The 26,781-nt window shown below is 29.0% G+C and overlaps 7 protein-coding genes across 7 annotated transcripts; 2 read left to right on the plus strand and 5 right to left on the minus strand.

The window, feature by feature from the left end:
• Positions 1–2,425: 2,425 nt before the first annotated feature.
• On the minus strand, positions 2,426–2,806 carry GO595_008617 (DALR anticodon binding domain containing protein; the record flags this gene model as incomplete). The annotated part of the gene is made up of 1 exon (XM_067922211.1): positions 2,426–2,806. One exon carries the CDS (start codon positions 2,804–2,806, stop codon positions 2,426–2,428), a length of 381 nt encoding a protein of 126 aa, XP_067771383.1.
• Positions 2,807–3,212: 406 nt separating this feature from the next.
• GO595_008618 (A-kinase anchor protein 5) lies at positions 3,213–4,251 on the plus strand (the record flags this gene model as incomplete). The annotated part of the gene is made up of 2 exons (XM_067922212.1): positions 3,213–3,234; positions 3,623–4,251. 2 exons carry the CDS (start codon positions 3,213–3,215, stop codon positions 4,249–4,251), a joined length of 651 nt encoding a protein of 216 aa, XP_067771384.1.
• Positions 4,252–6,555: 2,304 nt separating this feature from the next.
• GO595_008619 (arginine--tRNA ligase) lies at positions 6,556–8,745 on the minus strand (the record flags this gene model as incomplete). The annotated part of the gene is made up of 1 exon (XM_067922214.1): positions 6,556–8,745. One exon carries the CDS (start codon positions 8,743–8,745, stop codon positions 6,556–6,558), a length of 2,190 nt encoding a protein of 729 aa, XP_067771385.1.
• Positions 8,746–9,172: 427 nt separating this feature from the next.
• GO595_008620 (BTB/POZ domain containing protein) lies at positions 9,173–10,150 on the minus strand (the record flags this gene model as incomplete). Its single annotated transcript, XM_067922215.1, has 1 exon — positions 9,173–10,150. One exon carries the CDS (start codon positions 10,148–10,150, stop codon positions 9,173–9,175), a length of 978 nt encoding a protein of 325 aa, XP_067771386.1.
• A 753-nt stretch (positions 10,151–10,903) lies between these two features.
• On the minus strand, positions 10,904–11,326 carry GO595_008621 (ribosomal protein S24e; the record flags this gene model as incomplete). Its single annotated transcript, XM_067922216.1, has 1 exon — positions 10,904–11,326. One exon carries the CDS (start codon positions 11,324–11,326, stop codon positions 10,904–10,906), a length of 423 nt encoding a protein of 140 aa, XP_067771387.1.
• A 7,747-nt stretch (positions 11,327–19,073) lies between these two features.
• On the minus strand, positions 19,074–19,673 carry GO595_008622 (EF hand family protein; the record flags this gene model as incomplete). The annotated part of the gene is made up of 1 exon (XM_067922217.1): positions 19,074–19,673. The coding sequence occupies one exon, from the start codon at positions 19,671–19,673 to the stop codon at positions 19,074–19,076; it is 600 nt and encodes a 199-aa protein (XP_067771388.1).
• A 3,817-nt stretch (positions 19,674–23,490) lies between these two features.
• On the plus strand, positions 23,491–26,526 carry GO595_008623 (Importin-beta N-terminal domain containing protein; the record flags this gene model as incomplete). The annotated part of the gene is made up of 1 exon (XM_067922218.1): positions 23,491–26,526. One exon carries the CDS (start codon positions 23,491–23,493, stop codon positions 26,524–26,526), a length of 3,036 nt encoding a protein of 1,011 aa, XP_067771389.1.
• Positions 26,527–26,781: the final 255 nt, after the last annotated feature.

Here is a 26,781-nt window from a genome sequence, read left to right on the forward strand (position 1 = left end):
ATGAACGGTTCTAATATAAGTAATGCAGGTAAATATGCAGTTGCAGGTGGAAATATTGAAATCATTCATTTATGTGAAGCAGAAATTCAAATATCTTCAAATGAGGCATCAATTGAATTTCATCAAAATGAAATTTTTAAATATATTTACGAAAATATATTTAAAGAAAACAATGATTTAGAAGAGTTAGTGAAAAAATGTATTGAATACCATAATTATGAAATTCTTGCAATATTACTCAAAGGAGAAATGAAAATTGATGATGATATTATTAATAAAACTGCAGAAATTGGAAATATATATCTTACAAAATATTTCCTTGATTCTAATCAAATCCCAAAAAATATTTTACCATTTTCTTCGCAATCAGGAAATATCGAATTAGTAAAATATATTTTTGAAAAATATGGAATTGATGTTAATGCTAAAGGTATTTGTTTGTTTTATTTAGAATTTAATTTAATAATTTTTTATTTCAAAATAATATATGAAAATTATTTAAAATATATAGAACAGCACTTATGTTTGCATCTAGATATGGTCATACTGAATTAGTTCAATTACTTCTTGAACAAGAAGGAATTGATATTAATGCAAAAGATATTTATTTGTTTTATTTGAAATTTATTTTAATAATTTGATATTTCAAAATAATATTTGGAAATTCTTCGAATTATTTGATACAGCACTTATGTTGGCATCTTATGAAGGTTATATAGAAATAGTTAAATTACTTCTTGAACAAGAAGGAATTGATATTAATGCTAAAGATATATATTTGTTTTATTTAAAATTTATTTTGATAATTTTGGATAACAAAATAATATTTGGAAATTATTTAAATGATAGTGGACAGCACTTATGCATGCATCTTATGAAGGTTACACAGAAATTGTTAAAATACTTCTTGAACAAGAAGGAATTGATATTCATGCTCAGGATATTTATTCGTTTTATTTTATGTTTTTATTCTGAATTTGAAATTTCAAAATAATATACGAAAATTTTTCAAATTATTTAAAACAGCACTTACTTTGGCATGTGAAACGCATCACGATGAAATAGCTGAAATACTTCGTGAACATTAAATACAATCAAAAAATTAGATCAACACATGAAAGTTTCCAAAACTCTTGAATGTTTATTATTAAATTCTTATTGATCATAAAACAAATCAATAAAATATAGTTAAAATTACATTTTTCGAGCAAATCAAAACATTTATTAAATTACTATATAGAAGGACTACATTTTTCCTTAATATAATCAACAATATTTTTATGTCTATTATATTGATGTAAGTATACTAATGTATCCTTATCATCAACTGTCTGGAAATAACCTGAAGGCCCCAAATGTTTACCTTTTGGCCAACAGTTATGCATAGATATGAATTTTCCATTACATCCGATGAATTCGTGTTTAATATAACTTTGATTTAGCCGCGTATAGATTATATAATTAAAATCTCCTTGGTCAAACCCATGTTCCCAACATTGCGTCCATTCTTCATGTGTTATCATTAGTTCTATCATCTTTAGAAATGGAATCCGACCTCCGATTAATGAACCACTACAAATAATTGGACTATTTAATATTTCTTTACTGACGTTAAAATGACATTCTTGAAGCCACCAATTGTTCCAGGTACATGTTTCGATGATACGTTCTTCGTTTTGAAAGTATAACGTGTTTTCATCAGACGCAACGGAAAATGGATCACCAAAATAAAAAGCATCAAAACCATCCGTATGCATAACACGCTTGAACTTCTTGCCATCGTTGAGAAGATAATTGTAATATAATTCCCATCGTAATTTGGCAATGCTTGTGGACACACGATTTGTTAATGGAATACGAATAAGTTCGACACCGCATTTAAGAATTTCAGAAGGAATCTCAACAGTGTCAGAAACAAAAAGAACAATTGTGGCTTTACAACCGACTGAACGAATGGAACGAATTAAATATCCAACACTGGGTTTATAACGAGTAACTACTGTCATTATAACGTCTTCTTCATGTGTTGATGTTGGCGTAACTGTTGCAGTAATATTACAAAAAGGACAATACTTATAAAAGTAATTACTATTTATTTTTGTTTCTATTAAATCCATTAACAGCTTATTCCTAAAAGTAACACCATAGCTAAAATTAATATAAACCAATACTAATAGTATAATAAAAATTATAACTTCATTGGGGTTCTTCATTGTTTCATGGTTTTCAAAATATTTATCGTTGTTCTGAAACCTCCAAAATGTAATGTTTATTTGTAGAACGTTTGCACACAATGCTAAGATAAACGGACATTTTAGCCCACCCTAAAAAGGAATCTTAATATTACCAACAATAAAATAAAGTTTACTTTAATGACTCGTTTTTTAATTAATGAATAATTATATCGATTATATCGATATTTTCTTTAGATTAAAAGTTTTTCCATTCCGCAATATTTGTACTTTTTCTTCTCTATCTTTCCTTTGAATATTAATGTGTCACGGTTTTCATATGCCTTGTTGAGGGCCGCACCAAGGATTTGTACGCTTTCATCATCACGGAATGCATTGGCAAGTTCGGTGTAGATTTCTGGGTACCTTGTATATAAGGATGCACCTGTTTGGATGAGATCTTCACGTTTGGCTTGAAGTTGGGCTTCTTGCTCTTCAGCTGTAAGTGTCTTAGCTTCTGTCTTTGGACCTTTCTTTTTCTTTCGGTGCTTCTTTGCTTTCTTCTTGTTTTTCATCTTCTTCCTTTGGCTTGGTGTTGAAAACAATCTTGTTGAATTCTGAAAGCTTGAAGCCATTCTTTTGTGCTTCATTAAAGGTGTTCATAACGGCATAAACAGATCCGATTAATTGATCAATCTTCATGCCTTCTGGGAAATGCTTCATTCTGACATAACCTAATGCAGTAACACCGATTTGACCTCCAAGATCATTAACATAGAAGTATTCCTTGACATTACAATTGTAAAAAATATAATTTCGAGGCAATAGTTTCTAATCATTAACTTTTTAAAAATATAATAGATAGAATCAAGTTGCCGAAATAATTTAACAATTATATCACAAAAAATAATGCATTATAGATTGTTATATATATATGTTAAAGGGATATTTTGATATATGCTGTTAAAATATATCAGAAAATTATTCATTAACAATAAATTTAATTAAACAATTAATTGTTGACAATGATTATATTTTTTGATGATATTATTTAATATTGATTGTTTAGTAGTTGTAATTTTATTAGAATTATATATTACAAATGAAAGTTTCCTCTTCTTTTACCATAACAATAATTCACTAAAGTAATATAGATTAGTATACATTTTTATAAATAAATGACATTTTTGACAATAAAAAATATAATCAAAAATTAGAATTAACATTAAGAAACAATTTATATTTGGGAAGTACCATATTTGTTATTTTATGTGATTGACTTTTTTTGTAATAACAAAGAAAATGAAATAGCAAAAATATCAAATTTAAGATTTTTTTTATTATGTTATGAAAATTAACTTAATTTAGAAAATCAAAAAAGAAATCAAAAAAGGAATAACGATTTTATTTTTAATCCATTTGAGGTGTTGTAGGTAAATTAGATGTTGAAGATGCTGTAAATGTTGAAGATGTTGCAGGTGAAGTAGATGTTGAAGATGCTGTAAATGTTGAAGATGATGTAAATGTTGAAGATGTTGTAAATGTTGAAGATGTTGTAGGTGTTGTAGGTAAATTAGATGTTGAAGATGTTGTAAATGTTGAAGATGTTGCAGGTGAAGTAGATGTTGAAGATGCTGTAAATGTTGAAGATGATGTAAATGTTGAAGATGTTGTAAATGTTGAAGATGTTGTAGGTGTTGTAGGTAAATTAGATGTTGAAGATGTTGTAAATGTTGAAGATGTTGCAGGTGAAGTAGATATTGAAGATGCTGTAAATGTTGAAGATGTTGTAAATGTTGAAGATGTTGTAGATGTTGAAGATGTCGTAGATAAATTAGATGTTGCAGGAGTTGTAGATGCTGAAGATGTCGTAGATAAATTAGATGTTGTAGATGTTGTAGGTAAATTAGATGCTGAAGATGTTGTAGGTAAATTAGATGTTGTAGATGTTGAAGATGTTGCATGGGTAATAGGAGTTGTTGGAGTTACTAAAATATTTTGGGTAGTAATATTAAATAAAGGACTTGTCTGGATTGAAGGTCTCAATCCATGTATATTATGTAAATCAATGAATTGTTGATTTTCTGGTGTAGCATATAATTTCAAATCAATTTGAACGCTGCCACTTAATACTGATGTCCAATCACCTTCTGGTAAAATAGTAAGTTTTGCATCTCTGTTTACGTGATTTCTAGCATAAAATAAAGTATTGAAATAATCTGCAAATTTACAATTTTGTAACGTATAGTAAGTATCATCAAAATATATTGAAAGTGGAGCAAGTTGTGTTACACCATTATCAATTTTCAAGTGAAAATTTTGGCTTCGGTATATATAAGGATTTACCATAATATTGACCCCTGCAGGTAATTGGACATTATCAACTGTAATTTTATTATTTCCGAAGGTAATAGTATTATATTTTAGCTTGTAGAATTTGTTTCTTGCTGTAAAGTCATCATTATTTAATATTTCCATATTTGATGAAATAAGATTGTTTGCAGTAAATTGTCCTGATGCTGAGTCATGAATTTCAATTGTGTTATATTTGACTTTTCCTTGGAATCGTGGTTTAATACGATTATGGAAGTAAAAAATAGGGATTTCATTCGAAAGATCAGTCGTATCAGATTTCACATTTAAATTAAAGCCATCCAAACCTTTATCACCAAATTGATATATTTGCTTTAAACAATTTGTTAAATCAAGATCAAAGTTTTTCAACTTGGATTGGACGAATATATAATTATAATTACCAGCAAGTTGAGACATGGAAACAGTAGGTCCTGCAGGAAATACATTTTTATAATTAGATGTAGCATTAGTTTCTGCCCAATCAAGGTATTGACGAAGATGGTCATCAATTATTGAACAAGTTTCATTCTCAATTTTTTTAATCTTATATTCATCGATATTCATATAATTAGAAGGCTCACAAGAAGCATATCCTGGCAAGATATAAGCTTTTGAAATGCTGTAGATTGTCTCTACCAAAAGAAAGAACATACCAAAAAAATGAAATGAGTTTAACACATGATGTGTCTCCATTCAAAACACGGAGACATACATTTTCAAATTAAAGCCGCAAAAGTATTCAAAAGTGTTCCAATCAACTGAACATAGATTGAAATCTTTCGAACATTTTCAGAATGAAGAAGCATAAAATAGGACAGAAACACGGAAAAAACTTCTAATTTTATTCAAATGTCCATTTCAGATTTTTGAACTTATTGTCGTGCAAAGTTTTTGGTGTTCCAAAAATTCGAAGCTTGTCCAAAACGTTGCTATAAATGCATAGAATTGTGTGAATTCTGTCTCAGGTTGAGTCTCGGGATCGAGAATAAACGCAAGTGCTTCTCGCGCATTGGATTCGATTTGATTAGGAAGACGAAGCTTTTCAGAAAGTTTTGGTATTGATAACGCACTTATTTTGATAAATATGTTACCACAAAGATAATCATACAAAACTGAGAGACTTCGGCAGAGGAAAGGCCATAGCTAAGTTTAAAGGGAAGATTTTCGGTGATGTTCATCATATTATAAAATTTCATTTTCGTATCCATAGCAACATTAAGATTGTCATTCATGTACTTACGAAATGATTCAACCCTACAAGGTGCTTTGCCAAGAAAGAACATTCCAGTTTTGGAAGAGTTTTTCAATCATAAATAATTAAAATGGAAGAGTGACTATTTTTGAAATGATTATATGGAATTGTGTCGCATTTTTTTACCTTGTTTCTTTCTCTTTGACTCAATTACTCGTAAATTGATTCCATACATTTCTGTTTATTGTTCTCCTATCGATTTCATTTTCATTGGCTTAAACCAATACTAATAGTAAACTGGTTCAAATAATTCGGCATAATAAAGTATTGAGAATTGAGAAGGATTTCTGTAGACGTAAAAATTGACAAGTTTATTAATAAACAGTGAAAATGATAAACTTCATTGTTTCATGGTTTTCAAAATATTTATCGTTGTTCTGAAACCTCCAAAATGTGATGTTTATTTGTAGAACGTTTGCACACAATGCTAAGAAAAACGGACATTTTAGCCCACCCTAAAAAGGAATCTTAATATTACCAACAATAAAATAAAGTTTACTTTAATGACTCGTTTTTTAATTAATGAATAATTATATCGATTATATCGATATTTTCTTTAGATTAAAAGTTTTTCCATTTCGCAATATTTGTACTTTTTCTTCTCTATCTTATGAATATTATTATTACTGCAATCGTCAAATTTATAAATTTTATTCATTAAATTTTACAGCTCATATTACGCCATAACGAAAGGACTGTAAACATTTGTTAAACATTTTTCATTACAAAAAAAATCAAAAAGTATAAATTGGACATTTCCACTTTATTTTCTATCCTTTACATGGCATCGAGTGGTTCCACCATGAAAAGGTACATTGCGTTATGCAATACCCTCAACACAGCCTTACAGAAAGCAATTCTTGCGTTAAGTAAAGCTGTGACCTCATCGTTAACAATATATTTACCTTCTGCGTCTTTCTTCGGTAAAATTTGTACCTTACCATAATACGAAGCGAAGATCCTTGCCAACTGGTAAGCAAATTGGGGCACAATATGTGTACCGAATTCGGGCAACTTAGGCTCGGGCGGTATCACTGGTATCGCTGCGTTTTCAATCAATGTAGCGAAAGGCATCAAATACTTTGTAAGGATTTCCCACTCTTGTGGATCAGTTAACAATCCCCAATTGATTTCTTCGTTCTTTAACTCAGTGAGTGAACCATTCTTAACGCCTTCATCGAACTTACGGAGAATTGATGCAATACGTGCGCCGGAGTACAAAATGAATGCTGCGCTATTACCTGTTGGGTCAACTGCTTCAGCAATATCAAAGTTAATCTTAAGACGATTAGAGACTGAAAGTAATGAATACTTCATTGCGGCATTTGCAACAACATGGCAAACGTGATTAACTTTCTCTTCGTCATCGGCTGAGATTTGCTTCTTTTCACGACTTTGCATGACTTGACGATTTGCATTGCATAAGTCATTATATAATGTGTCGGCTAAGATATAATATCCCTTACGTCCGGACATACGCTTGATTTTGCCGTTTTCGGAAAGTTTGACAAGTTCATATGCCATATGGAATTGTGGACGATTTGGTACTCCAAGTGCTTGAAGTGTAAGCATAACCTTTTCTTGTGGGAGATTTTGTTCTGTGCAAATAACATTAAGGACCATGTCAGCTTCGCTAATCTTCTTCATCGAATATGCAACATCACGTAATGTATATAATGTGGTACCATCTGGACGAAGGACATAAAAGCGTGGATATGGCTTGGAATATCCACCTTTTCCACGTTTGGCATGAATTGAATCAAGATATGCATCAATGTCAAGATATGCTCCTTCTGGTTTTCCTTGTTCATTACATTGGGTTTGTGGATGGAAGAATGGTGATTGCTTGAATAAATCAATAAGTGCTTGTGAAAAGCCTTCCCATGAAAGCTCGGATTCAAAGTCGAAACGGTCGTGGTGTACACCATATGTGTCAAGGGTTTGCTTCTGGCCGGTTAACGTATCGTTTGTCATTTTTCTGATGATCTTAACGGCTTCTGGGTCACGGTTTTCATATGCCTTGTTGAGGGCTGCACCAAGGATTTGTACGCTTTCGTCATCACGGAATGCATTGGCAAGTTCGGTGTAGATTTCTGGGTACCTTGTATATAAGGATGCACCTGTTTGGATGAGATCTTCACGTTTGGCTTGAAGTTGGGCTTCTTGCTCTTCAGCTGTAAGTGTCTTAGCTTCTGTCTTTGGACCTTTCTTTTCTTTCGGTGCTTCTTTGCTTTCTTCTTGTTTTTCATCTTCTTCCTTTGGCTTGGTGTTGAAAACAATCTTGTTGAATTCTGAAAGCTTGAAGCCATTCTTTTGTGCTTCATTAAAGGTGTTCATAACGGCATAAACAGATCCGATTAATTGATCAATCTTCATGCCTTCTGGGAAATGCTTCATTCTGACATAACCTAATGCAGTAACACCGATTTGACCTCCAAGATCATTAACATAGAAGTATTCCTTGACATCACATCCACAGAATTTCATTAAACGAGAAAGATGAGCTCCAATCATAACATTACGAAGGTTACCGATATGAAGTGGGGCATTTGGATTGGCTGATGTGTGTTCAATGATAACACGCATTGGTTTTTCACGAGTTGAAGAACCGTATTTTTCGCCCATTTCAAAGATACGCTTGCATGCAAGTTTGTATATTTCTCCGCGTTCAACTTTAAGATTTAAATAAGCGTTTGCTGCGGATGCTGAGATAATGAGTTTACGTGCTGAAGACTCTGAAATCTTTTTAGCAAGTTCGGTTGCAAGTTTGGGTGGGGTGAGTCCTGCTTCAGCCTTCTTTTCTTTCTTTAAGAAGGCAAAGTATTTTGAAACATTGCATGCATAATCTCCAACTTCGGGATTAGCAGAGAGAGCAACTGTTGGAACTTGTTCAACTGGAATTTCAAGGCAGTTGCTAAGTTCTTCAGTCAGAAGTTTTAGAACTTCAAGGTTTGTGAAAGAGTTCATGAAATGTGACTGACCACAACGATAGAAAATCTAACGGTTTTGGTTATAGGCCAAACCCGTTTACAATTGTATAAACCATACAAAAATCACTTTTTCAATCCAATACATGCCACTTTCAGAAGCAAAATGCTTCATTTCGACCAAGCTTTCATTTAAATTTTTAATACATAGTTCATATGAATGCCCTTTCATTATATGTTAAATCCATATATTAAGTTGCAGATATTTTTGAATTTTTATTTCTTGGTGAACCAGAATAATTATCTCATTGAAGTTGTAATTATCAATAAAATACATTTAAATTCTCTTTTATGAATTCAATAATTTTCTTAATTAATTAGTCCTTATACATTAATTTAAGTTTAAAATTTCTTCACAAATGAATGTTTAGAAAAACATATTTTGAATATTTACTTCAGTTTTTTATTTAAAACTTTCCCCATAATTGCATTCTTTGCAAAGCGAAAGAAGTAATATTATTATCGACAGGTGTCATTTTAATATCTACTTTGTTTACATAATTTTCTTTCTTTTGTTTAATGACGGCGACTCTAGAAGGGAAATTCTCCATTTCTTCGTTCGTTAATTTCTTACTCTTTATCACTGGTGTCAATCCGATTGAAGCTTCCATAACAATTTCTTTTGGAGGCAAAATGTTTGGATATAATATCAATCGTACTGCGTCGAGGTTAAACACTGCGTTTCGGATTGTTAATTCCATTTCTTTATTATTTTTGGTCCAATTTACGTTCAAGTAATATTTATCGAGATGCTTATCAAGTGGATAAAATGAATTCATTGGGTTATATCTATCACGCATTTTCTGAGTAGTTAATGGATCTTTATCAGTTTCAGCAGGTGATAACTTGACGTAATCCATATTATTGAGTTCAATGAATTGATATTTGACGGGATTAATTGGTTTAGTTAAGACTCCTCCAATCGTTCCCATGAAATGAATCAATTCAACTTCTTTAGGTTGTGTCTCACCATCAGAGTCATTAACCATTGATATCCATGAAATTATATTCCATGAATTATTAAACATATCATCTTGTGTAGAGATTCGATGTTGCATGGCATCAATAGTAGCACATCGGGATGTAATTACTTTACTAAGGTATGCTCTAGATTTACTAGGTTGGACCCAATCAAGATTATAACGTGCAAATAATAAATGAAGTTTAGGGTCACCCCAATCAATAAGCTTCTCAAAAAGTGAAGAATCCTTTTGACTAAAAGTGACACCGGGATGGAAACTTAAGTAATCACTGATGAATTTGACTATGTCTGGATTAGTCTTAAAGTTAGATTCTGGTAATGTGTTTTTGAGGTAATCAAGAATTAGATATAACATGTATGGGGAAATGTTTTCAAGAAGATCTCTTGGATTATCATCAATCATTGAAATTAGTTCAGTGCATATGAATTCTGTAAATGTACTTTGGCCTTCTAACAGAAGATCTACATATTTATCAACATTGAAGTTATTAATAGAAATATATTTTTGGTACTTACTGTAAATATTAAGGCCAGATAGTAAAACTTTGTAAATAACTTTTTCTTCGGACTTGGCTAGATCCAAATATTTGTAAATCAAATTTAGTACAATAGATTTAAGTGGAGGAATATCATAGAAACATGAAATCATATAAGTTTTAATGGGATCTGGAGTGAGAATATTGAAACTGTCATTTGCAAATGTTAAATCTCCAGTATAAAGAAATTCGATTATTGGTTCAAAGTCATATTTTGGTGGAATGAATGGTAAATCGACTTTTAGATTTTGTGGATTGAATGGAACACTTTGAAAATACTCTTTAAAGTAACCAGATCTTTTAGCTAAAACAACGCGATGAGCTTTGATGTCTTTGCCACCTATGTGAAAAATACAATCGATAAAAAAATCATTTTTTCGAAATTGGTCGAATTTATCTTCAATTTTAAAAGCTTTAGCTTCCTTAAATTCCGTAGGAATTTGATTGTTATCTGGTAAGGGAACATTTGGCTCAGTCGTTGTCATCCTTTCTTGGTTTGTTAAACGTTCAAATGTTGCCACTTTTTATATATTCATTTTGTGAAGTGATTAAACGTCTCCTTTTTGTTTACAATTTTAGTTTGGTATAAAAATATAATGCTTTGTTGGAAATAAATTAGTTTATTGACCTTCAAGAGCTTCCTTGCGTTGTTGACGGCGAACCTTATGGCGTTGGGCACGAACACCAGATCCCCAAACCTTTACCTTTTGCTTACGTGTATTCTTACGCATACGACGGGTAACCTTACTCTTTTCAGCAAGGCCAGCTTTGATAAGACGATGCTTAGGTTCGATTGTTTTAAGAGCATCAAGATTATCATAGATAAGTCCAAAACCTGTTGTGCGACCACCTCCGAACTTTGTTTCGAGTGAGAAAATAACGATGAGATCTTTGTTAGCCTTTAATTGTTTAGCAACTAAATCTTTGATTTCATCGCGTGTTGGTGCTCTAGCGCCTGGGTGCTTAAGATCAACAACAAATTGTTTACGATCAAGAAGTTTATTAACAATATACTTCCTGATTCTCATTGTAACTTTCGACATGAGTAAAAGGAGAGCCAAAACCGAAATTTTTCACTTGATTTATCGGTTAGGTAAGATGTCAATAAAATTGTGTGAAAATATATATGACGACCAAATCAAATGCCTATGAATTTGTAAGGAAATAGTTTTGACAAACTACAGCCTCCTTGTCTTAACGAACTTATTCAAACTCCAAAAAATGAACTTAATATCTCAAACCCAAACAAGTAGCAATGTTCCAATAGCATCTCAAACAATTGGAAATGGTTTTATAAATTTTATTAAATCATGTAGAGAAAATTCTTCAAATCTTGATGATGCAATTGATTTTATTACTTCACCAATATATTTATCATCTTTCGGTTCGACACAAGTTATTGACCTTTTAATTTTCTTAATATCAAAATATCCAAAAAAAAGTGAAACAACAAATAAAATTTTAGCTAAATTAATAGATACTCCACATTTATCTCGCTTACCAAATCTTATTGAAGAATTACCAGATAATTTTTTTGAGCTTTTACCGATTGAACTTCAATCAAAAGTTGCAGAAGTATTTTCAAAATCTATTAATTCAGTAATTTCTTCAAGAGCTAAAGAATATCTTATTCCCCAACAAATAAATTGTCAAAAACTTACAATTAAACCACCATTTGTTTCACTTTCAGATGTTTTTAATGAAAATGCTCAAGTTAATGCAAACTTATCAAAATCAATACAATTCATTGAACAATTTCGACCATTTTCAGTGTCAGATATTGCCGATTTTATTACCAATTTAGTTTCTGATCAATCACCAATGTATAGTATTATCGGTTCATGTGATAAAAAAGTAATTTCACAACTTCTTAGACCATTCCAATCCACTAAAGTTTCAACAGATCAACTTATCAAAGCATTTGATCGAAATTCATTTAGCATCAAATCACAAAATTCATTCCAAGTATTTCTTACATGTGTTAAAGAAATTCTTAATGTCAAGAACTTACCATTAGCACCATTTTTAGGCAAATGGTCACATCCATTAGCACAATTAAATTTAATATCACATATTGCAGGATCAAGTTCATTTCCCTTAACGTTCCCCAGGCCACCCCAAATTCCACGTGTTAGTTCTGTTACAATTGGTGACTTTAAAGCTGATCATTGGCGTCATGTAGATTTTATAGAAACATTAGCATATTTATATGAATCATTTCCAAGTGGAGTTGATTCAATTCTTAAAGGATATATTGAAAAAGGTCCAGCGTTTTTACTTTTAGTCTTATCCCAAAAAGGAAAAGTATCCAAATTTGCAACACATTTAACCAAATTATTATTTAATTCATCCACGCAATATATGGCTGGTTTTTCCGCTATATGGGCGGCCAACAAACAATTTTTTGTTGATTTAATTTCAAATCTTAATGAAGAACAACATTCATTATTAGGTTATTTCATCGATTTAGTTGATGATTTATCAATATTTGATGAATTTATGGAATTAGCTCCATTAAACTTAAAGATTTTATTAATAATATCTGCATTTTTTAGACGTAATTTTAACTTTAGTCCAATGTTAAAAGAGTTTTATCAAAAAGATAAAGAAACATTAAAAATATGTTTTAATGTATTTGAGAATCCAATTGAATTCGGGTTATATGTACCAATGAAATCCGAACGTAAAATATCTAATGAACAAACATGTTCAGCGGATTATTTATTTTTTTCATTTCTAAATGAAATCTTTAAAAGTTTGGACTCGAATGAACAACAACATATTAAAACATTATTTGATAAATGTATTTTAAGAACACCAAAATTATTACAATATACATTCGAATGGAGAGTTAATATTCCACAACCAACGAAGAAACCTTCAACGCCAACAACAGAAATCGAATATTTAAAATTAGCAATAACACCGAACATTAAAAGTGTTGGTAAATATGATTTATATGTACAATCGATTTTATCCGAATTTCCTAAAGATAAAAACATTGCAAAGAATAACGGGAAAACTTGTGGCATCTTATTATCACATGATTTATTAAATATGAGTGATACTTCTACTGCTTTAGCTATGATTGATAAAGGTTTATCAATGCGAGAAAACTCAAATGGTTTTATCTTTGCTACTTCAGCATTATCAGAATTACAAAATCATTTTTATTTATATATACCATTTGCTAAACAACTTCAAACTAATGTACAATTAAAGAAATTTTTACCAAAAGTTTATACATCTATAATCGAAACATTTAAAAATAATGAAAATGATATTAATAATTTTGTTATTCCTACCCAAGAAATTAATGAATTAGAATTACATCCACGATTAAAACGATTTAAATATGTTAAAATATCAAATGAAAACATATATAAAGAAATTGGTAAAATGAATTCACAAAATTATGATAAATATGCTTTATTCTTTATTAAAACAGAGATGAATACACCAACAAAATTAACAATACCATTACAACCTAAATTTTTAAAAATTTGTATTGAAGCAGCATTATATTTAGTATATGAAATCATTACATCATCAACAATTCGTACTATTTCATCACGATGTAATTTGGTTCGATTAGGTAAATGGTTAGGACAACAAACAGTATCTAATTCGATACCAATTTATTCATATAATTTGGATATACCGAAGTTATTATTATATAGTTATACACATTCATTAATTTCTTATATAATTCCATTTGTTCATTCATTATTAATTCAATGTTCAAATGTTTTTATGCCACCAAATCCTTGGATAGTTTCAATTTTATCGATATTATCATCTTTTACTCGTATTCCTTATTTAAGATCTTCTATTTATTATATGATTATTTCGATATTTAATCATTTTAAAGTTAAGCCTAATGATATTGAACCTTATCCACTTTTACCACTTAAAAATGATCAACAATATTTTAATAATGATTTTAAATATCCACCAATTAATTTTATATCTAAACAATTACAAAACAAAATATTTGATATAAATATATCAATGATATTTAATATAATAAATAAATATTTCATTGATAATACTCAAACTCAAATAATTCGATCGAAAGTTATCTGTGAAATTGTTAATTTTATATATAAAAAAATTAAATCTATTTCACAAAACGCTATAAATACAACATTAAATTTAGTATTAAAAGATTTTTCAAGAAGTAATGATTCTGAATCTATACGTAGACATTCATATTCATTATATCATCAATTAATTAATGCATTATCAATGATGTCATTAACACAATTTATTGATAATTATGATAAAACATTTGATGAATTACATTTAATAAAAAAAGAATTATTATTATTAAATCAAAAATGGATTGATTTATTAATACGTCAACTTTCATTTATCATTGGAACTAAAATTTTAGATGAAAAATTAAAGCCAACATTAAAGTTACGTAATGAAACCGAACAATTTTGGGATGTTAAATCATTTCCTCCATCGATAGCTATTAAAATACCAGAAGAATTATGGCCTTATCAAGTTAAAACGTCTGTTTATACACGAAAATTTAATAATTATTCAATTGTATCCACTGGAATTTATGAATGTTTTAATGTTCATTCTGATATTAAACGAACTTATTTAGAGTTTTCACTTAATCCTTTAAGTATACCAATAAAACAAATTGATTTACCTATAATACCTGAATTAACTACTTCAATTCTAAGTTTAATTAATGGTAATATTAATGACTTACAAAAGATTAAAGTTAATATTACATTACAAAATTATAATCCTATTAATTTAATATCAACATTAATATATTGTTTCCCTATAACTCTTTCAAGTGATAAAACTAAATATGGAATTGAATTATTAAATTTGGTGAATGTAACAATTGAACAAAAACCACTTTTCCAAGCGAAACTTTATACAATTATTAATAATCGAATGCCACATTTATCATTATTTTGTGAAATGATTAAAATGGACTTTATCAACATTAAATTATTAGAGCCTATTTTAATGGAATTTATTGATTCTACAAATCTTAACATAGAAGACATTGATTTTTTACCATTAATACATTTGTTACATGAGTTAATATGTGTACATCATTTATTATATCCGAATTCAGTTGAACGATTATTAACATTTATTAATTGTTTACGATTTAAGCCTGGAAGTGAACAATTAATATATACATGGAGAACATATCCTAATAATGAACCTATGTTAACAATTCCACAAAAGATTGATACTGAAAGTAAAACATTTATCAATAATTTCAATAAAAATAAAGATGATATTAGTTCATTAACAGAATTCATTACACGGAATGAACAATATCTAAAACAAGAAACAATTTGGCGTAATTTAATCTTAACTACATTTCCGAATGAACGGAACTTATTATTGAAAATATTTTATTGTTCAGTACATCTTTCTTCAGTGCCTATTCAAGTCTTCCAAATGTTTTTACGTGCTATGTATAACTTAACGAATACATTCCAAATATCAATTGATTTTTTTTCATTAATAATGTCGAACATTGTATTACAATTCCGTAATTACTCAAATGATTTTTCGAATTTATTAGGCGGATATTTAAATGATACTCGACCCGAGAAACATCAAATATTCATTGGCTCGTGGTTATATTTGTTTCCATTAATAATGCAATCATTAATATATGATAATGATAAGCGTTATCCGACTTCTCGATTATTTTGTTCTTTATTAATGATATTAAAACAATTCCCTAAAAATTGGGGAAATATTTTACAATATCGAAAAATATATAAATCGATTTTAAAGATTACATTAATAATGATACATGATTCTCCGAAATTAATTTGTGGTTATTATTTCGATTTTATAAGTTTAATACCTTTAAATTTTAGAAGAATTCGAAATATTATATTAAATTGTAAGCCAAATGATAACTTTAATTTGATATTCTCTACTTTCATTAATAATAGAAATGAATATCAAAACTTGTTCTCAAATAACTTCGGATTACAATTCTTAAATGAGAAAATGAAAATGTTAATGTTCTCCGGTAAAAATGATTGTGAGTTCTTATTTGAAGTAGGGAAAATGATTTTATTTGTATTTTGTTCTTTACAAATTACAAATGAAATCGATGAGAATAATATCGTGAAATATCATTTGTGGAATATAATTGTGAATATGTTAAATTGTTGCTGTACTTTCAACTTCGCCGTGTTAGTAATCGAATGTTTGTTCGATCAATTAAGATTCGGTTCGTTGCAAACAAAAACTTTCGTTTCGATCCTTTATAAATTGTTCGTAAGCATCGAATTAAGTTGGGATACAATTAAATTAAAGGAAATCATTTTAAGGGTTTTGAAATTGAGATTAGAAGCAAAGCCTTCGCCGGAAGGATTAATATTATTAAATGAAAAATTAAAACAAACTAAAGAATATGATGAAGATGATTTAATGAGCTAGTAAACAAAACAAAAAAAATAAATTTTTATTTTAAAAGTTTAATTTGTGAATGTAGAAAATCAATAATTTCTTTGTTCTTTTTATGTTCTGCAATTTTAAGTGCTGTATAAAATCACTTAAATAAGTTCCAAATATTGTTTTGATATATTATTATACTAAAATAAATATTAAATAAAACTATTAAATGTTTTTGGTATAAATATTAATTCCTTTTTGTTCAAGAAGTAATTTAACAACTCCTAATGAATTATTATCACAAGCTTCAATAAGTGCTGTATTAAATAATTTGAAGAGTTTCCAAATATTATTTTGAAATCCAAAATTATTATAATAAATTTTAAATAAAACAAATAAATATCTTTAGCATTAATATCAATTCCTTCTTGTTCAAGAAGTAATTTAACAATTTCTGTATGGCCGCTTTCAGATGCAAACATAAGTGCTGTTCTAAATATTCTAAATAATTTTTAAATATTGTTTTGAAGCACTAAATTATTAAAATAAATATCAAACAACACAAACAAAAAGATTTATCATTAATTTTAACTTCTTTTTGTTCAAGTAAAATTTTAACAATTTCTATACGACCATATAAAGAAGCAATCATAAGAGGTGTCCAAAATAACTTAAATCATTTTTAAAAATAAAATATCAAATTCATTAAAAAAGTTCAAGTAAAACATAAAAACATTTTTACGGTTAAAATCAATTTCTATTTTCTCAAGTAAAATTTTTAATATTTTAATATTTATATATTCCTTTGATGAATATAAGAAGAAATTTATAAGTTTTCCAAAATCACATTTAACAATTTTATTTTCAGAAAGATAATTAAAGACGTCATTTCTATGGAATTCAATTGCTGTTTCACATGCATCTGCAAATTGGATATGTTTTTGTTCACATAAATGAATTATCTCAAGATTTCCACCTGCAACTGCATATTTACCTGCATTATATACATTCGCATCATTCATAAGTAAATATCTAAAACATTGTATTGATCCGAAAAATGCTGCATAATCAATTAATGTAACATTTTCGTTATTAATAAGTGAACATCTTTCATAAAGTGATGGCTCAATTTTCTGGTTAAAATCGAAGTTTTCTTGCGATGATATTTTTTGAAGTTTTTCGATTTCATCATTTCGTATTATTTTCGCAATTTCATTTGGATTATGTCCTTCTTTAACATATTTCTTATGTAGTTCCCAATCATCATTTCGAAGTTCTTTTAAGTTTTGGTTGAAAGATTTGTTAAATGGTGTTAAAAGTGATTTCCGAGAACTTTCTAATCTTTCATTTGTTAAACGATGTGCAAAAAGATATGTTTGTTTATACGCAATTAAATCAGCTGGTATCAAATTCATTTCAATCATTTGTTCAGTAATAAAATAACTTTCTTGTGTATTCCTACCAAGTATAAAATGGCCAAATGTATGAATTAAATCATAATTCGGATTGGATTTTTTCCCTTGCGCTTCAACTTCTTTTATAAAATTAATATAAAGATTAAAATCTTTCCTTTGTGAAAGATATGTCGAATAAATTAGACGACTTACAATTAAGTTTGGATGTGTAAAAAAATTCTCATTGAGTATTTTGATGGTTGTTTCGAAACAGAATTCGTAAAGTTATCCTCGCATAAATCAAAAATAATTTCTTCAATTGCCTCTAATTCTTCCATCCATTTGCTTGGTGTATAATGATTTGGTTGTTAAGGTTTTGCAGCGTTAGCACCCATTTCGCTTTTAAAATTGTAAATTTTCCAACGTTAAATTTTACTGTAAGAAGCTAAATAAAAAATTCGAAAGCAAGATCTAATTCAGTATATACAAAACAATCAAAAGAATATATAAACCAATAATAATTTAATACAGAAATGAAAAAACTATATAACAAAAAATTTATCAAATTTGATAATCATTTCGAACTGTTTCAATTTTTTTTAGAATTACATTTTACTTTGTATTGGATTAATCGTGTCATTATGGGTTTACCTTTTGTTTTTGATTCTATTGTTTGATCAAATGATATATAAATGTTTTGTTTTTATATGTGAAAATAAATTCAATATTCACTATTAAAGCGTTATGGCTTAGTGCACTTTCCTGAAAAAAATTGAAAATAAAAGGATTTTTATAAATCTTATTCAATTGTTCATAATAACATTTTTGCTTTTTGTTAGTTTCTCTCGCCAAGTTCAACTTTGAACTTATAAAATTCAAGCAATTTTTTAAATTTCTTTGAATGATTATCAATAATTATTTTTAAATAATTTTGTAGTATTTTCAAAAAATAGTTTTTTTCTAATTTTAATATGTTTATTAATTTATTCTATTTTTAATCAGTTCCGAGATATTTCTTAATATCAAGGCTTGTAAAGCTATGTAAAAATGGATAGTCTGAAACAGATTCTTCGAATTGTTTAAAGGTTATAACACCTTTATTTTCAGAATCTATTTTATTACATGTTGTTTGAACCAAAACTTCCATCTGTTCCTCAGGTAGATATGTTAATTTTTCCTTGCAGATCAACAGCATAATTTCTTTAAGTTCATTTGTTTTAACTAACCCATCTCTATCTGGATCAAAAACGTCAAATATGAACCTAATCTTTTCTTCGATGGTTGCTCTTTCACTGATTACAGACATGCCATGAGCAAATTCAACAAAGTCAATTGTTTTATCTCCATCTTTGTCGAATGCTGTAAATACACATTCAGCTAACCTTAAATCAGAAACTCCAAGTGAATCCTTGAAATCAGGAATACTAATAGATGCCTTATGTTTATGAACCTTTACAAGATCTTTAAATCTACTGTATAAGATTTTGATTTCTTCAGAATTAAAATGTGTTGACTCTTCAAGCTCATGAATGAGGTGATGAGTAAGCTTATTTCTTTTGAGCTTTAATGCAACAATGCTTCCGTGGATTCCCATTCTTTTTTGTGATTTCCGTTACTAAGTTTTGAACGATATGTCAAAATTCAATTTGTATCAGCTCGGCCATTATTTTTCAGAAAAAGTTTAAAATAAAATATTTCAACATCAACCATCCAAAACAATTTCTGGGAAAAACGTTACTGGTTTTGCTTTTGTGAGGAGCATGATCAAAGGGGTTTTGTTGTAACCTGTTTTCAATTTAATTATGGCCAGTAAACATCAATTGAAAACTTTGGATTGAAAATGTTGAAACGTTTCAAACCTTTTCAAAAAGCGGTTTGAGTGTTGTAAAAACAAAAGCTAACGTCTGAGGTTGTCGATAAATTTTTTTAAAAAATTTACTGTTTATTCAGTGGCTTGCTGAGTATTTTCCAGTCAACTACAGCTTTTTGTAATTCTAAATGATCATCACTAACAGGTTGTTCATCAACTAAAATTAATGTTTTGAAAATGTCATATTAAGTTTGATAATCAAAAGAACATTCATTCCGCTTTTCTTCATCATGATTCAGAAGATGTTGTGCAAAGATTTTAAAACCGAGATTGAATTCAGATGGTTGTTCGCACATCTAGACTATTGTCGTAGTTAAAAAGAGGTATTATATTTTTTGATGAATTCGCCAAACTTTCGAGTAAAAATATCTATCATTTTGTTCTAGTATTTTTCAAATTTTCCTTTACTTGGGACATAAAGAGGAACATTTGGAACAGATACCACTACTGGGGTATCTTTGCTAATGTTTGATAAGGCATCAAATATTTGATCGTAAAAAGTAGCAATCAGACATTATAATGGTTGGCCTTATAATAGTTACTACAGTACAAAAAAGTGGACAATAAGGTACCACAATGTGATCCACATGAAATTTCATTCCTGCATAACTCGTTGAGACGCATCCTTCTGTATCAAAAAAGAAAACTTGTGTGTTGTTGTCATCGACTTCTTCCAATTCAAATTTCTTCATCAGCTTATTGTATGAATATGGTCCATATATAACTGATCCCATTCTAGCATCATTAATTCCTTTACCTATCACGATATCGCTAATACCCTCTGTAAGTTTTTTTAGTGTTGAACTTTTTCCAGTTTGAAATGTACTGAAGATAGGAATAAACAATATAAGTTTTCCTTTTGCTTCTGATACTGCTGCATAAAAATTATCGGGTAAATGCACATATTCATCTACATCGTGACGTGTAGTGAACATACCGCCTAACAATAAAGTTGGACATCCAAAGTGTCATTTTTTTCTTTGTTTCATATTTTTAAATAAAACAATAAAAATAATTCGCTTTTTTTATTTAACAAGTTTTTTTTAATTTATCAATTCTCCAATTTTAAGGAGATTCATTTTATGTTCGATCATTTTCTCATTATTTTCCACATTTTTCAGCACCGTTTTCCATTTTTCCAATGATTTCATTCCCGCGAAATTAAACGATGGATATAACTTTGCTTGTTGCAGGATAAAGATCAAATTTTCCAACAGCTGAGGAATGAAATTTATTTCGAGTTTCTCACAAGCAATTTTATTATCATTCATTAATTCATTTAATATTTCGAAGTAATATTTTGCCTTTTCTTTCATTTCGAATATTTCATCATCCAAATCGATTAATTTGTCGATAGTTTTTTGTTGTATATCATAATAATTTGTTTGCAAAATATAATGCAAAAACTCTAAATAAGCTTTTTTAGAATTACATTTCTCGAATAACATTTCTAATCTTTTATTATCTATAGTTAGAAAAGGAAGTGTTTTAATTATATTACACAAATCATTTTGATTACATTTATATAAATCGACGTAATCAAAAAAATCAATGTTTTCATCCATTTTCTTTTCTTTCCAAATTATACATATTAACTCAACTCGTGTCGAATAATCAATTTCAGTAAAATGTTCAACAATTCGAAACAATGAATAAATCTTTTCAAATGTTCCATGTAATTTCTGGAGATATAACTTAAACATTTTAGGATCATTAAATTTATAATCATCGCTAAAAAGTTCTTTGATATATTTAACAGAAAAAATCGGGTTCTTTATGATTTTACGTAACTCAGAGTTAATTTGTTTGTTCTCTTCGTTTTTAAAGGCAACAACTTTCTGTACTTCCCACGGAGGTATTTCGGGATTAATTGTCCTTAAAAATGCTATTTTTACCATAATAGAAATTTTTTGAGGAACAATTTTAGCAAATTTATTCGGTCCAATCACATGTAATATTTTAATTAATAATTCGTCCGGACTTTTTTGCACTATTTTTTGTAATGCATTCATATCACCGGTATATAATACCATTTGTGTTAATAATTCATTCGGTTGCTTACCAAAGATTGCTTTAGATACAAATTTATTCATGTTATCGGGATTCCGACAACGCATACAACAAATATTAATAGATTGTACAAGTTTAACTTGTAACGAATCTGTAATCTCATGTTTCTCATTAAAACTAAAAAAGAAATCAGAAAAAATAGTTATTGAAGATATCATGTGCTCTGATGATATTGATTGCGCAAGTGAGCAAACAATGTTAAGTGAAAGTTCCGGAATTTGAGAGGAAAGAGCGGTTTGGATGATGGTGTTGATGATGGGCTCACTATATTGGGAAGGTGGAATGGCATACTGGATGTTAGTGCAGAGCCAGTATGATAGTGATTCAAAGAGGCCATCTTGTTGTTCACATTTTAATTTTGGAAGAATTTCAAACATTTCAATAAAGTTTTTAAGTGCAAATTCTTGAAGGATTTCGATGTTTTTCGGTATTAGCGTAATAGCAGAGTATCGAAGAAAATATGAACGAATTGGATTTGCAACACATTGGAACATTTGAAGAACATATTTGATGTCTTTAGAATTTTCTAATGAACAAGCAACAATAAAGGATTCATAAATACGTGGTAGAAGCTTATTAACATAAAAAGATCTGGTATATGTTGTTTTCAATGTATTCTTATCAAAACATTTTAAGGACTGAAGTAAAGCATCAAAATAAGAAATACATATAGAATGAACTTGCATGTATGTTTCTAAAGATAAATCTTTAACAAGATTAAGACTTATTTCTCCCGTCAATCGCATCAACTGTATAATGTTTGCGGGATTTGAGAATAATTGTCTTGCTTGATTGATTTTTGCTTGGAGATCCTCGAAAGAAAAAGGCCTTATCATTATTTTTTTTCAAAAAACCGTTGACGATAAAAATTTTCACAAAAAAATTAGCTACGAACTAAAAATGTCACTTTTTGTTTTGTGAATTTTATATGACACTTTTGGTTGAGTTAATGTGTCAAAATAACCGATGTCAGAAAAATTCACATTCAAAAATTGTAATGATTTCGACTTCATATAATTAACAAATTTACAAAAAGTGTTAGAAATGGATCGTGTGTTTCTTGATTTCATGTTATAACTTTTCTCCTCTATTGGAAAATTCAATAAACAGGTGAAAACATGGAGCCCATCAAATATTCTATCTTTCTTTAAGTTTATTTGACTTCATGTTATTTTTAATCTAAATAATGAGAAAAAAAAATATTCTTTAAGCAAGTTAAAAGTATGTCAAATAATTTTATGAACTAATTTTATTTTGTAATTAGTACAATATCATTTTTTGTGAAATTAATTGCATTTACAATTATTTGATTTTTTGTAAATGAACGTAAGGTATATCAAAGCTCAATAAAATAATACAAAATATTTCATAACAAGCAATTTGTTATTTTTTTGGTTAGAGTTTCAAAAAAGTGAAATTTTTATTCCCGCCATTTGATATGTGAGTAGATTTTTCCCGCTTGCTCATTTTAATGTCTGAGCTTGAGCAAGTAATTTCCTGTTACCAACAACTAATAGATCCAAGTGGTGTTCATGCTAAGGAAGCATCAGATAGACTCTTATTATATTACGAACAGCCTACATCATTTCAAACATTAATTACAATTATCTCAATGACTGATAATGAACAAATCATGAAACATGCTGTTGTTGGCATCGGTCGTTTTATCCGTCTTTATTATGTAAATTATCCAGATAAACAAAATGTTTTCCAAAACCTCTTACAGTTACTTTCACTTCCTAAATCGAATTATGTTCGCCGATACATACGTGATTTTGTTCAAACTGCTTTAAGTAACGAAGTTCTTCCTATCGCTTATAATTTTATTCAATCATGTTCTTCAGAACCTACAGATCCAAAAGTAGAAGCTTGCCTTTATCTACTTACCATGCTTCTTACTTATCAGATTGATGGAATTCAAGATATTTATCAATATTCCATTGGTTTCATAAATCTTGGTCTTTCATCGCAAACTCTCAACACTCAAATAGCAGCCATTCTTCATGGCTTGAATGTTTCGAATTTCTTTAGTGAAGATGATCCAAATCCACAGAAGTACTTTTTATGTTCAATTCAAATGCTTGAGAGACTTGTCCAACTCCCAAATAGTGAAGGCTTTAATGACTTAATACAAGTTCTTAAATATGATGTTGAACAAGAGTCTCCTTTCATTAACATTGTTTCACTTCTCGAATTTTGCGTTCAGTTGATGGTTAACCGTCAGCTGCCGATTAATAACCGTCTTCAGATACAACAGTTAACCGATAGTATCATTACAAATTTTGGTGATCAAATTGCTGAATCCTCTCAAGACACTGTTTCTGCAATTATTAATGCATATTGTAGTCTTTCTAACGAATTTTTCAACGAGAACGATATGTTTGATCTTTCCAATCATCAAATTCTTTCTATTGTTTTTACAGCATTTTCTGAATATAATCATATTTTACAGCTTATGTGGGATTTCCTTCCTACGTTAATGAATTCACGTGCAGGTTTATACAGTGCCATTATGTCACTTATGTATTCATTTGAAAATGGATCCGATTTTTATTCAGATAAAATTGTACCGATTTCTCAATTACTTATTAATGCGCTTGCAGATTCATCTGAATGTATTCGACAAGCATCGACAAATGCTATAATTGAACTTGTCGAATCACAAAAATCGGAAATACAACAAGTTTCTGATGAACTTCTTACAGCTCTTATTCAAGTTACATATAAACAACCACTTCCAGATTATATCAATGGAATTCAAGCAATTGTTAAACAAGTCAAAGAAATTAATCAAATGTTTAATCCTGTGTATGAATTACTTATCAAACTCATTCAAACAAATGACTTAACATTAATGATACATTCGTTTAATTGTCTTTATACATTAATACGTTATTCACCTAAAAAGACGCGACATTATTTCCAAGATATTCTTCAATTAATACAGTCAATAATATTTAATACTAATCAGCAATATGATGCCATTAAATCCACAGCAATTAGTTGCTTATCAAATTTAATGGAATCATCACCGAAATCTTTTCTCCCAATTGTTCCATCATTTTTAACATTTATTGGACAAAACATTACTTCTTCTGATGTCCAAATATCTTTTGAATCAATTTGTGCTTATGGACATCTTTTACAAAATTATCCAGAACAAATAAAAGAAACAGTTACAAATGTATTTCCGATATTAATTAATATTGGAAGTCAAACAATAAATCTTGATGAACAAACAGATGAACAAATATTTATGGGCGATGATGAAGAAGATCTTGATCCAATCATCGAAAAAACAATAAACTTAATTACTTCAGCAATTCGAATTGCTTGTTGTATATTATCAACATATCCTGAATTAATATCGCAATTAATTCCAAATATTTTTGCTGTAATCGAAAAACAAATCGATAGTGGTGATCCTGATCTTATTTCTGGTTGTTCAGAAGCTTGTCAATTCCTTATTGAAGGGATAAATAAACTTGGCTATTCACAAGAAACGCAACCATATTTAATACAAATTGTTAAAATCCTTGCGAATATTGCTTCATCTGAAGCTGGTATTGAAGCAGCTGGAAATGCTTTTACTGGAATTTCAGATGTGATTGCAGGTGATGAATATTATGGTACAATTGCATGTACGACTTCAATTGATCAAATCTTTAAATCAATTGAAAATGTTTTCACTGGATCAATGTTATATCAAAAAGGAAAACTTAAATATATCGAAGATCTTCATGTTCCTGCATTACGTGTACTTCGTGAATTAATGGCCTCAATGAAAACTAAATCGATTCCAGTTCTTCAACCATTCGTACCTTTAATGAACAATTTGATCACACATAAAAATAATGAAATGAAAGATTTGGCACTTCAATTCTTTGGTGACTTTGTTTATTGGGCTGGACAAAGTCTTGATAATGAATTAAAAGTTAATGTCTTCATATTAGCTTGTGATTCAGCAGAGAAACGTAATAGTGCAATTGCATTTGGTTGTTTTAAACAACTTGCAATTAAAGCGCCAGAAGTAATTGCGCCACATTTAGTGAAAATTTTAACAATGATTAAAAGCAATTTAAGTAATCAATCAAAAACAGAAAAAATGATGATCATACAAGATAATTGCGTAAGCGCTCTAGCAATGATAGCAATGAGAATAATGAAAGAAAATTTCCCTTATAATGATTTCATATTAGAAACTTTGGCAAATATGCCACCGAAAGTTGAAGTTGAAGAAAACAATGATCATTTGGAATTCTTTGAATGGCTTTTGAACAGATCGCAAAATAATGGATTGGAACATTTCGCTGCCGTATTAATTAGATTGTTCTCCGATCCTTTGGATAAGATGGAAGAATATTCCGTGTCGAATGAAAATGTTATAAAGATGAGACAATACTTGAGAAATTTGGCACAAGCAATACCAGACTTCCAAAATCTCGTATTCCAAGTATGTGAAGGAGATGAATTCAAAATTGGTTATGTACTAGAAGCATTGAATTAAATAAAATATATTTTAAAGATTTTGGGTAAATGTGTATTTATAATTTTAATAATAGTATATTGATATATGAGTGTATTCATTTTATCTAATTTTCATATGAAAGTATTGATTTTATGCCATGATTTTTATCTTGATGGTGTTCTTTTTATGAGTATATGTTTATGAGAAAAGATATGGATGGTTTTACATGGAGATGATGAAAAATGGAACCCGTTTAGTCGAGTCGGATAATAAATTTGAATGGATGCAAGTGCA

Source organism: Histomonas meleagridis, assembly GCF_020186115.1.
Source record: "Histomonas meleagridis strain 2922-C6/04-10x chromosome Unknown contig_68, whole genome shotgun sequence".
In the NCBI taxonomy this organism is placed as follows: Eukaryota; Parabasalia; order Tritrichomonadida; family Dientamoebidae; genus Histomonas; species Histomonas meleagridis.